This window comes from Magallana gigas, chromosome 3 (assembly GCF_963853765.1).
Source record: "Magallana gigas chromosome 3, xbMagGiga1.1, whole genome shotgun sequence".
NCBI classification, from domain to species: domain Eukaryota; kingdom Metazoa; phylum Mollusca; class Bivalvia; order Ostreida; family Ostreidae; genus Magallana; species Magallana gigas.
The window spans coordinates 45,754,599-45,768,518 of NC_088855.1; the positions used below are offsets into that span (position 1 = coordinate 45,754,599).

The 13,920-nt window shown below is 34.0% G+C and overlaps 1 protein-coding gene across 1 annotated transcript; it reads right to left on the reverse strand.

The window, feature by feature from the left end:
• Positions 1 to 1,970: 1,970 nt before the first annotated feature.
• On the reverse strand, positions 1,971 to 7,430 carry LOC105320911 (sodium-dependent phosphate transport protein 2B). The gene is made up of 8 exons (XM_066077803.1): positions 7,290 to 7,430; positions 4,936 to 5,026; positions 4,721 to 4,849; positions 4,447 to 4,590; positions 3,974 to 4,284; positions 3,761 to 3,863; positions 3,274 to 3,537; positions 1,971 to 2,722 (listed from the first exon to the last, which is right to left on the reverse strand). The coding sequence occupies exons 1-8, from the start codon at positions 7,314 to 7,316 to the stop codon at positions 2,109 to 2,111; spliced, it is 1,683 nt and encodes a 560-aa protein (XP_065933875.1). The 5' UTR covers positions 7,317 to 7,430; the 3' UTR covers positions 1,971 to 2,108.
• Positions 7,431 to 13,920: the final 6,490 nt, after the last annotated feature.

The following is a 13,920-nucleotide window of genomic DNA, read 5'->3' on the forward strand; positions in this document are numbered from 1 at the left end:
TTTTGCACTTTTTCTGTCAGTGACCTTGACCTTGCCCGAAGGACCTTGGTTCAAGGTCATGATACACCCTTAGGTCATAAGAAATATTTGTGTGAAGTAAGAACTTCCAATGTTTCTCCATAAGAAAGATAGGGACCGGATACGAATTTAGCACTTTTCTGTCCTTGACCTTGCCCGAAGGACCTTGGTTCAAGGTCATGATACACCCTTAGGTCATAAGAAATCTTTGTGTGAAGTAAGAACTTCCAATGTTTCTCCCTAAGAAAGATATGGACCGGACACGAATTTTGCACCTTTTCTGTCAGTGACCTTGACCTTGCCTAAATGATCTTGGGTCAAGGTCATGACACACTCTTAGGTCATAAGCAATCTTTGAGTGATCTGAGAACTTCCAATGTTTCTCCATAAGAAAGATATGGACCGGACACGAATTTTGCACTTTTTCTGTCAGTGACCTTGAGCTTGCCCGAATGACCTTGGTTCAAGATCATGATACACCCTTAGGTCAAAAGAAATCTTTGTGTGAAGTAAGAACTTCCAATGTTTCTCCATAAGAAAGATATGGACCGGATACGAATTTAGCACTTTTCTGTCCTTAACCTTGCCCGAAGGACCTTGGTTTAAGGTCATGATAAACCCTTAGGTCATAAAAATCTTTGTGTGATCTGAGAACTTCCAATGTTTCTCCATAAGAAAGATAGGGATCGGACACGAATTTTGCACTTTTTCTGTCAGTGACCTTGTCCTTGCCCAAATGACCTTGGTTCAAGGTCATGACACACCCTTAAGTCATAAGCAATCTTTGTGTGAAGTAAGAACTTCCAATGTTTCTCCATAAGAAAGATATGGACCGGACACGAATTTTGCACTTTTTCTGTCAGTGACCTTGACCCTGCCCGAATGACCTTGGTTCAAGTTCATGACACACTCTTAGGTCATAAGCAATTTTTGTGTGAAGTAAGAACTTCCAATGTTTCTCCAAAAGAAAGATATGGACCGGACACGAATTGAACAGACGGACGGACGGACAAGGTGATTCCTATATAACCCCCCCCCCCCTCCAAACTTCGTTTGTGGGGGTATAATAACACCATGGTAAGTTTGGCCAAGCTTATGCCCGACACTGTTTTGGTTTCGTCACAGGTACTTCCCCGCCAGCACTGGCGAGGCGATGTTGACCAAGAAGCAATGGATATTGTCAGAAAACGATTAAACAGTTTTGTTGCAACCGCCTTAATCCGCATAGGGAGAAATGTATTCGATATCCAGAAATTCAGATTGATTGTCCGCACTTGTTTGCCCCTGATGGAGTTCATCTCTCTGAACTTGGTAACCAATTTTTCTTGTACCGCCTCCAACAAGGTTTGCAGACCTTCATTACAAAACCCACTGAAAATTTGTCACCAAAATTGGGAGAGTTTGGGCCATGGCTGTGCTATGACTAATTAACGGTTCATAGTCTCAGTCACAAATTTGTAGTGGCTGCATTGTTTATATTATTGCTATTGACTTATTTGCACTTATTTACCCGGTCAGTTTAATATTGGCAGACAATGCTCTTGCCTATGATGCACATTTGTTATGTATCTGACAGTGATCAATATTTTAACTTTCATTAACCTTTTGCTGACATCTTTTTATTTTTATCTTAAGTTCATTTTTCTGTGGAGATGGGGGCGCTTATTTTTTTTTTTTACTACTGGTGGTGCAGACTATGTCATAGCATTTGGCATAGTCTCGTGGCGGCTTTTAGGCTTACCAGTAGTATCATTGGACTTGGTTATAACTTATATGTGCTTATGTTGACAGTATAGTAATTGTGAACATCTGTTCCCAGGGTTCACCATTTTAGCATTTTTAGGGATGCCATACAAGGCTATATATTGATGCCTCGGCTCCCTCACTTAAACGGCCATGGCGGCCCAGTCAGCCAATAAAAAGAATACAGTATGAACTAGCTATTTCTTCTTATTTTATTTATTGGGTATACTGGCACTCCATTATTTTAACTTTCATCTTTGATAATACAAAACATTCTATAATAGTTGACTTAAAAACTTTTTTAAGTTTCTATACGTTACTAGTTTATTTTGATATTGACAATAGATTCAGATTTTAAAGTCGTCTTTATGCCCCTGGTTCCTGCAACATTTCATACACATTATTTTGCTGATCAATCTATCATATGGCTCTAGCGAGTGTAACCACGATGGCAGAAAGTTCCAAGTTCTCAACTGTTTTGGAAGACATTGGGGTGCTTTAACTTGTAATATATTAACGAGAATAACAATCACTAGCACAGTCAGGAAAGGTATCCCGACAGCCATAAAGACTACCGGACCCGCTTGTGACAACGCAAAAAAAGCTGCTGGAAGCAAAAAGAACATTCCGACCAGATATACAATCGCAAACCACCGATACTGAGCTGTGGTATTACCGAGGCTCTTAGCCAAATAAATTGGAATCTTGCGAAGAAATGGAATGGGATAGAACAGGACGGTTCCGGAAAGGTTGAAAAATAAGTGACAAAGTGCAACTTGTAAGGTTAGGTGAACTTGCGACTCTGACACTGCTAACGCCGCCAAGATTCCGGTAACGGTGGTGCCGATGTTAGCGCCGATCGTCAGGGGGAACATTCTCTCCATCGACACGATTCCAACCCCGACCAAAGGCGTCAATGTGGAGGTGAACACCGAGCTACTCTGTATGATCATCGTCATACCTGTAATATGCAATATTAAAATTACATAACTACATTTGCTGAGATACTCCAGATGTTCCTGATTGTGTGCATATTGTAAAAACACGCACTTTCTATCTAAACATCATGAAGCGTCTATCGATAATGGATTTTCTTCGATTGACAATTTCCCACACCTGCAATATTTACATATTACATAATGCAGACTTGAACAAAGTAAAAGTATGCAAATAGGATTATTATTCACTTGTCTGAATGCGTCTGTACATCTATTACTCGTTATGCATATATATAACACTAAGAATAAGCAAGTACCCTACAAAATTAAACTTATGTACGGATACAAGTGAATGAAAGAAATTATACTGAAATTAAAAAATACAATTTTTTCAGAGCTGTATACACACTTCTATTTCACAGCTTTTGAGTAGTTTTAAGAACATTTAATATTAATCGCTGTGGCAAAAGGCTGCATCAAATGTCATGTTTATTTTTCAAATAGCCATGCAACTAAGACACTGCCAGAAACCGCTAGATTAAATTTAAGTTTTAATTTTATAGACAATTATCACCTGCTCCTATAAGAATTGCAACATATCCGGTAAGCCATCCGAATTTTCCCGGGAAATCAGCGTTAATAAAGCGTTTGACAATTGAGGCCATCGTTCCTTTGAAGAGGGAGTTCAGCAGCTTGACAACCACAAACAGACATAGGACTATGAGCAGTAAGGCAGCAATAGTCAGAATAAGCCCAGCTTCCTCGTCATTAAGGTCGGAGAGGGCAAACAGGTTCTTGCAACGGCTGTCTCCGGTTATATTTTTAGGAAAGCAGGGGTCTGTAAAATATATATAATTTTATCATGGAAAACGGCATGTCTTTTAAAGTTTTTAACGAACTACATGTTAGATACATAAATGAGTACTTTTACCATCCATCAAAATAAGTCCTTCCTATCTACTCAAATTTTAGGAAGATCTTTAAAAAACCTTATGCATGTATTGACTATAGTTAATATAAACAGATTCTGTATTAAATGCTGATTGAATTTTAAATCCCACCTGCATTAGACGAAGTCCATACTTTACCACACCATCTCTTGAGGACTGTCCGTGATGTGCCGTTAACATGTATTGCCTTACATTTCAACGCAGTTTTGTCGATCTATAAAAGAACAGACGCAATTTATTTTGTTCGAACACCTAATTGTTACTAAAATAAAAAAAATAGTTTAAGATAAATAATAATGAAAACAGCTAATAATGTACATCTACCTGGACAAACAAACGTATAAATGGTTTAGTAATAGTCTTCAACAAATCCCTCTTCGTCTTTGAAGAACCGGAAATGTCAAGGGAATCAACTATAGCCTTTGTTAAGTGAAACAGATAGCCGGAGATGACCTCGATAGGAAGTAAAACAATGACGCACATCCAGTTAAACACATCATGAATTGTAGCACCTCCAAAAGCTTTCCGGAACTCCTCGCGAGACCCTGCTTGAGCCAATGAGACTATGGTATTTGTGACCGTGGTCCCAATGTTTGACCCCATTATCATAGGAATCGTTTCCCGTACCGGAATAGCTACCAAATATATATAAACATTCATTCTAAAAATAGCAATGAAATCCATGTGGTAAAGTTAAACGATTTCTTTCATGTTTAAGAAAGCACATACCGGATATTTTGTAAACTTAACAAATTCTACTTTCAAAAAGAGATGTGTGCATACTTATAAATACTTACTTTTTGATCCTGCAAGAGCAATGACTATAGATATTGTAGTTGAGGAACTCTGTATCAATGCTGTAGCGAGAATTCCAATCATTAAGCCGGCAACAGGATTGGACAAAACTTCGTTCTCCTTAAATATTTTCGCATTTGCCTCACCTAATGGTAACCATGAAAGTATTTGATTATTATCTAAATTTCACATTTAAGTAAATGCTATTCGCACCAAGCAACAAAAAAAACCCTCAGATTTGCTAACAATTTGAATAAATCTTTAATATTTGCTTACCTCCAAGAAGTTGGAATGCATCGGTTAAAAATCCAAGAGCACAAATGAAGAAATAAACGAACACTAGCAAAACAACAGTCTTCACAAATATTGAAATCAGAAGTATAGTTCGCTTTGTGGTCGACAATTCTGTAACAAAAATCATAAGACTAAATATGTTCTGCAAAACTAAACAAAAAGATGTTTATTTATGCACCGGTATTGGCGTAAAATACCTTTCCATGTAGTTGTTTCTTTGAGGTCTAAGGACACTGCCCAAGGATCATTTTGTTCCGAAAAAGTTGATTTTGTGTGTTCACTTAACCTCTGAAATAAACATTTACATGTGTTTTGGTAATTCGAATTAATCAAGATAGCCAGTTGTAATAGCAAATATTTAAGACACAAGTAAGCTGTATTCAGTATTTTTGTACCATTTATAACATTAACTCAATTTACAAAAATACCTAGGACAATAAGAAATATTTCAATTTATTTCACATTGATTGTTTAATTTAACAAGTACATTTGCGATAACTAGACAACATTGAGATGGTGACCATTTTAAAGGTCCCCGCTTAAAAAAATGGTCAATAGGTTAAAAAGACTTACAAAGAATTTTTACCTTGACCTATAACTTACAAACTTTCCAGCTCGCATAGAACTTCTAATTCAAACTCAATACCCCTTACATACAGGTATTTTAAACTGGGTTTTCTAAAGGAAAATCCGGTTATTTAAATGGCGGGTGGGCGGCTGCCAAAAGGGTACCCGTATTGTACGGATAACTCCTCCGACGGTTTTCAAGGTAGGAATTTGTTCTTTTGCAGATCAATTGTACATATATCAGAGGCGTGCATATTTCTAGAATTTTGATTTCTGATAATTTCTGGGAAAAAACTAGCTGTAGAACTTAGTCATTTTTTGGAAAATATTGCATATAGGGTACCCCTATTGTACGGATAACTCCTCCTTCAGTTTTCATTACAGGAAGTTGTTCTTTTGCAGATCAATTGGACATATATAAGAGGTGTGCATATTGTTAGGATTTTGATTTCTGATTATTTATTTAAAAAAGTACCAGCTGTAGAACGTAGTCATTTTTCGACAAAATATTGCATATAGGGTACCTCTATTGTACGGATAACTCCTCCTACATGCAGTATCCAAGATGAGAAGTTATTTTGCAGATAAATTGGACATACATTAGAAGTGTGCATATTGCTATAATTTTGATTTCTGGTGATTTTTTAAAAATACCAGCTGTTGAACTTAGTCATTTTTTGGCAAAATATTGCATATAAAGTATCCCATTTCTCGTGATAGGTAGTGTTCATCAATTCAGGGTTGACGTGGATGATAGATACTGTTCACACAAAAGAAAACCTGGTTTGCTGTCACATTGGCAGCTTTTCTTTTGTTGTTATAATCTGAGCAAGATTAAACAAATGGGAAATAATCTACGGTCTAAAACTGATTATAAAGAGATCTGCTGTGACCTTCACATTGACTGGGTTCAAAGTCACTGCACGGTATTAACTAAAAAACTTTTTAAAGTAAAATGTTAGCCAAATAGGGTTTAGTGGGGAGTATATTTGTGGTCTTAAAATGCGAATCTTTTGTATGATCCAATATGACCTGAACACTTGACCTAAAATCATTATTAAAAGCATGATCAAAGGCACCATGTGAGTGAAGTACGAGTCAGATTGGAGCAAAGGGGATGAAGATATGCTCCGGACAAGGATCTTTCATATTCTGCTATGACCTCCACATCATTTGACCTTGAAAATAGTTCAAGACGGACGGACAGACTGATCACTAAAGGGCGCCCGCAGAGCGGGACTCTAATTACCATTTCAGTGGACGAAATTCCCCAATGACAAGTAAATTCATTTGAAACTTCTTTGTTTTAATGTCAACGCTGTAGTATTCTTGATATTTCAACCCAAAGATTATGTACGTTGTACTAAGAAAATACTGCTATCACCGTTATTACGTCTCACTTCTTCGCGATCTATGCCTCATGCAAGTGAGAAGCCTATTTGAGTTTTAAACAACGCTTGGAGCCATTTATGTGAATCTTGAGCGATTTCTGTTTCTCTAATTACCATTAATGAAATAAATTGGATTGATGTGTTTTATTACATTGACAATGATTAATTGATTCTCATCACCTTTAAAAAAGATAAACATGGATAATAAATGATATCCAAAATATTAAACATCTTTTCCATGACATGTAGGAGGAGGTACATATTTTAAAGATTTTACAAAACCGTGATTTGAATTATTTCATAAATGGAGAACAAAAACAGCTTTCAGATTATTTCCTGAAATTAATAAAAATAAAATATTTATCCAAAAACCACCATCAACTGTTATCCTTTGATACTGGCATGTGTATCACCCTGGTCCTAAAAATTGGAAACGTTTGCAATGCTTCAAAATAGATTTACTCTATTAATGTTTAATGCACGTCTTAAGAGTCGTGGCTAATTAAAATAAATATTGTAGCGTTATGGAAATGTAAGAACAAATCAACAGTTTATTCAAGCTTAATAGAAACGCAATTATTAAGGCAAGTTACCTTTGAGTTTGTATTTTCCAATTCCATATTATACGTACATATATTACCTTCTACATGTACGCGTGTTTTCTTCTCAATAAGATGGAATAGCCAAAAGAAGAACGATTGGCATATTGTGTAAGTATTTCCGCTTTAGGGGGATCACCTTTCCTATCATAGGCCAAATCTAGAGAAAATTGTTTTACACCTGTGGTTATATGATTGTTATTACATTAACAACTCCATGTATCAAATGCATTCAGAAGAACATCAAAACATCTTGAATTTTTAAGTGCACGTATTTGAAAAAAGTATCGTACACTATCTGAAACTTTGAAAAATATTTCAAAATGTTTCTATCGTACATGTATATTGGACGAATTTTATTATAGGTAAGCATATTTTTTTTTATTTGTAAAGCAAGCCGTATTTGTAAAACATGCTGTATGACGATATTGTATTCTTTTCACCTTATATACACCCGGTAACATATGATTAATATATTAAATTCATATTTAAAAACTTAAATGAAAACAAAAAGTCTTTAAAGTTAATTACTTTTTTCTACTTAGAGAAAATGAAAAAAAAAATGAAGAAACATTCATAAAGAGAACAACTACATGTATTTCTAAAATTAAAATATTATCTCTTTTAAAATTAAGCTACATACAGTTTTAATTTTATTTGCAATATAATCATTATTTACATTTCAAGTTTTACATAAACCAATTTATTTCTGAAGGCCACAATTATTAGGTTAGTTATTTACCGGTTTTTATCATTCCTCAATGAGAAACAAGTATTATTTATGGATGTTCTATTTGTTTACCAAGACAGGCAGGCGTGTCAAGGCCGTTCACCAAGCGTACTATACAATCCATTTCCATCACTTTGTTTTGTAGTTGTGGCCTTACACTTCTAATTGGCGAACCTCCATGAAATGGCCGATCATAACAAGACATTAAGCAAGATATTATGAAGAGAGGGTTTGTTTGGTTCTTGTAAAAAAAACCACGTATGCGATATATATATATATATATATATATATATATATATATATATATATATATATATATATATATATATATATATATATATATATATATACACACACACACACACCACAAGTGTTGGTTAATGGAGAGTATTGTCGAGATAGTTTTGTGTCTCTTATTTAAGTAAATTACAATTTTTTTAAAGAAAAGTAAGTGTACGTTGTATTGAGAATAAATTAAAAACAAATGCATTTTCTTAACAATATATATACAAATCTTGCAAGGAAATAGATAACTTATTGATTTAATTAGTTTAATATAAATACAAAATGTATACAGAACATGTCTTTTAAAATAGTCATCAAGAAGCTATTTTGAGAAATAAAACGTACCATGATATAATATCTGAACATTACTTTGATTTAAATGTATTTATTAGATGTTTGGAGGGGGTGTTGCAGTACTGACACTGTTAACTCTGATACTCATTGTAAATAGTTTCCTTTCAGGAAAGTTGACCATCTTTAACTGAAATGACCTAAATTGAGTAGTTACCAGCTTTCCCCCGATTTTTGTCACTATGTACAGATTTTTCAACTTCCATAAAATAGATTAATAAAAGCACTGATGGCTCACCAACATCTATGGATGGCATTCCCAAAGACCGTGATTATATTATACAATGATGGAAAAAATGTATAGGAAAACTTCTGAATAATATGTTTGACCTCCTTTTAAATTGCGCAGGAATCAGTTTGAATACTCCGGAGGCCTCAATTCCAAATACTTATACTGCATAGATCAAACTAACGAATATCTCTTTAAGTTGAAAATTCTGAAGTCTGCACCATGAACTTTTTGCAAATTTCACATAGAAACATAGAGTGAGTAAATGTTAAAGAGCAATGCGTCAATATGTAAAGCGCGCCAAATTAAAAAAAAAAATGAGATAATTATAGTTTCCAATCAATAAACTAGGTTAAACGGTTGTAAATTATAGGTTACGGACCGAAAACTATAGCTAACGCCGTTACTCAATATTTCAAATCTGTAAACCGTAGTTAGCGCGATCATCTATGTTTCAGAAGAGTAAAACTATATTTAACACTGGAAACAACCATTTGCGATGGCAAAACAGGATTTATCTGATTATTATAGCTAGTTTCATGATTGTGAAACTATGATTAACAACTCTAATCTATAGTTAACGAATGTAAATCATAGTTTTCAGACGTAAATCTATTTTTATCAGCAAAATCTATTATTAACGTTATTTGCAGACAGATAAACTTGGATTATTATTCGTTAACTATTGTTTACAATCGTTAAATATAGTTTTACAGATGAAAACTATAGTAAACGGATCGTGAATTATAGTTTACGAGTCGTTAACTATAGTCTACGAACCGTACACTATAGTTAACAAACTATTGATAACTATAGGTTACTGTCCGTAAACTTTGCGGTTCGTAAACTAGTTACTAGTCGAAAAACCTATTTTATCAAATGTGAAACCATGTTTAGCTCTTTATTGTGAATTTGGCGTGCCATACATATGAAAGAATGGTTTGCTTAAGAAATTTTATAAATCTTTTTGCCTCGATAGAAATGAATATCTGTTTAATTTGTAGGAAAAAAATACAAATAGAAGAAAAAAATACAGACTTTAAGCTTTACTTACTCTTCCTATCAAACTGTTCAATTTGCATCTAAATGCAAGCAAATTGCAACCTTATTCCCATATTTAAGTTGTCGAAAGATAATACTAATAAATAGGCTTTATATAAGATATATTTACTACTGAAGGGCTCTTAATAATGATGAATGTGAAATTCACCGCTATAAAGGCAAAACATTGTAAATGTGTACGTCTAAGACACTTAACACATTTTAAGAATTATTTTCATACATATGATTTTATTTAAACGCAAACAGAAAGTCATGTTCCACCTCACCGTCCTCTAAGCACCTCTTCTTTCCTTCTTTTTAATATACCTTTCTCTCATTGCACATAGATAGGATACAATTATGGACAGCGGAAAGGGTAAAAAAAGACGTTAATGCAAAACAAACAGCTTATTCAAAACAAGCTAAATTACGAAACAAAATCAACAGACACCAATGCAAAGCCAACAGCCACCAATGCAAAGCCAACAGTCATGCATTGAATTAACGCTAGCTGGCAAAGAGGTATCAGGAGAAATCGTGACCTTGAGAAATCGTAGCCTTGAGAAAATTTACGCTAGAATTAACATATATGGATAAATAAACGAATACACATTATCAAATATACACAAACCATTAAATTATTTTTATCATTATATTAATCTTTTAATATGTCAAAACGCACTTTAATTTGTAGGTACGATTTCTCCTGATACCTCTTCGCACGCCATGTAGCGATAATTCTGTGCATGACTGTTTGTTTTGCATCGGTGATCGTTTGTTTTCCATCGGTGTCTGTTGTTTTTGCTAAAAGGCTGTTGGTTTTGTTTTAAGCTGGTGTGTTTTGTATTTAAGCATGTTTTAAAAAATAAGTTCTTCGTTTTGCATTAACCCCTTTTTTACTCTTTCCGCCGCCATAAACAATGCTTTTATACTTGTGTATGTGTGTATATATATATATATATATATATATATATATATATATATATATATATATATATATATATATATATATATTTATATATATATATAGTACTGAATGTTGACAAAATAAATCAACAAAAAAATCAGACATTTCAACAACAAAAACCCACGTAATATAATCATTAACTTTTATAAAATTTATCCTGATTTAATTTGACATCTGATAAACGATGAATGATATTAATTTATAGAAGAAAAAAACTGTAACCTACTCTTTCTGTTCAGGTGAGTCAGCGTCTTCGTGCATTGTTCATTTAGTCAAAATATACTAGTAGTTGTATATTGCATTCCACTTATCATTTGTTGTCTAAAGTGAAGTTGTGCATCATAAAGTGTTCAGAATGATTGTCTTACATTTAGATCGATAATATACACCTACATTTAGTACAAATAAAGCAACCCGTCGGTCAAGCTAATCAAAGTATTAATATCAATCTCGTGAATGACTTTTCTTGATTGTCTTGATGCATGTCATGAACAATCAATATCTAACCGTCGGTTTGACCCCTGCATGTACAGTTCGTACGTTATTTAGTTTCACATACAGTGTTATATTGAACTTGAAATCATGCATGTAAGAGTTCATTTTAATAAGACAATGTAAGTTTGGAATTTACAGATGATATCATATCATGGTATATCAGACTATACTTTGATTAAGGACAGAAGGCTACCGGAAACCATTGTATTGGACGTCCATTTCGGTCCTACAAATAATCATGCACGAATGACGTAGTATCCATGTAACAGCAAGAGAAATGATACCCAGTAGTTATATGTTGAGAGACTGCTTACTAAAGATATAGTCATTTCAGTATGGAGAACTGTACAACAGACTTGGACTTAAAGGCTTTCAACCATACAAGGATGGTTTTCAACCATACGAGGATGATGCCTATGCACGGATCGCTATTTTATACGATTGTATTTAAACTGCACCTTTACATTCATCCAGTATTATGTATTGCCGGTGTAATAGAAAACACCATTTCAGTCGTAATTTTCTGTTCAAAGTCACTAAGAATGGTGTCGTCAAACGTTTATTTAGCGGCTCTTTCAGCGACGAGCAGCCTCTTCTGTGCTGCAAATTTTGTGGTGTGGCTAGAGACAGTTGATGTTGGTTTTTTCCACCAAGACGTTGTGTGTCAAACGATCATCTACTCTACCTATATCTGTAGCTTTTTAACAGTATGGTTCGTCGTTTGCATTACATTTGAAAATTTTCTTATAACTGTGAACATCAAGTGTGCTGTAACCGTGTGCACAGTTAAGAAAGCTAGAATAATGGTATGCATTTTGACTGGACTCGCTTTTGCGTTGTATACATTTTCGTTATGGACAACAAACGTGATGCACATTGGAGGAAGTGACCATTGTGCATACGAAATTAAATTCGAACAGGTACTTCACATCTTTACCTATATCGACATCACTATTACGTCTGTTTTACCGTTTGTGTCGATGGTGATATTTCTTGGAGCTATCTACGTGAAATTAATCCTGAAAAGAGTATCAAAACAACCTATTGCAACATATCACCAGCCCAGAAGATGCCGTAGAAACAGTAAGCGGACATACCAAATGCTGACAAGGATAACTAGGGTGTTGCTAGCTATTGGCCTGACTTTTACCGTTTTTTCCTTTCCAACCAGTGTAAACAAAATACGAATTCTGGTCTCGAATCGACCAACACCAAGTTTTTTGCACGTGGAATGGGCCATCAACCAGCTTTGCTTGATAATATACTACTGCTCGTTTTGCATTTACTTTTTCATATACTTGAGATTTAGCACAAACTATAAGAAAGTTTTATTAAGATATGTTTGCAAATAATCGCTTGTGAAAAAATTACAAAGAACATGTGTTGACAATTGGCCATAAGTATTGCGTCTTTCGTTTGGTACTAGTAGTTCTCATATTGATATGCGTGTTTGACTTCACCACCAATAGTTTATAGGCTATCGGACTGGAAGTGTTTTCGTCTACATTGTATACATTGTACACACATGAGACTCTAAACGTCATTTAAGTTAACGTTTTTGAAGAGACAGTGAATGTGGGGTAATCCCACTAAAGCAATCAGGAGACAGAAAAACATTCTGATTTTGGAAAAATAGTATTTACTTGAGTCAACCATATCTTTTAAAAAGATTGAAAAAATTCATTTTTCTTACGGAGTAGATTTTTTCTATAGATTGTATACGTGATGTAATATGATGCCTAAGAATTCTAAACAAGGGTTTTATCGGCAAGATTGATAGTATTTTTTAATTGGCAAAAACACTAAAATCTCATTGGATGTTTTTACTTAAAGATGTTTCAATAAACCTCAATTAACATGGCTGGTTTTTTTTTCCATTTCAATAACGTTCTTTATATAAGGAATATATGTAAGACATTTTGGGTAAATAAAACAGACACTATCCAATAGTAGTATATTTTTGATACGATTACGTTTAAACATAAATGCACATTATATATGTGCATGAATTACAACAAAATAGGGAAAAGTTGTAACATTGACACTAGCGAAATTTGTTTCACACACGATATCAATCTAAGTGTTAAATGTCAGTTTGAACGAAAGATAAAATCAAAAATGTAAATATCGATAAACTGTTCTAAAATGTCATCTTAATCCTGGGGAATAACTTAAAATCTTTTTGTAAAAAAACACTTAAGGATATACGTCGGTAGATAAAGTCTTAAAAGATGTTGAAATAAAGAAAAACTTAAGATTACTGATGCATGTTGCATAGTCTGCCCTATTCCAAAATAAATTTGACTGCTTTTGGTCTAAAAACAATTGAATGACTGATACAATCAAATGATGAAATTAAAATGGAAGGAATAGGCCAAATCTTAAAGACATGCGTAATTTAAAAGAAGTGAGGAACTTGATCATAGTAAAAGTAATCATTCTTGAGATATGTTCTAAATGAAGATATCCAACCAATGTTAGTAAAAGCTAGATGATGCTTAGGTGGACAAACTCCTTACAGATCATA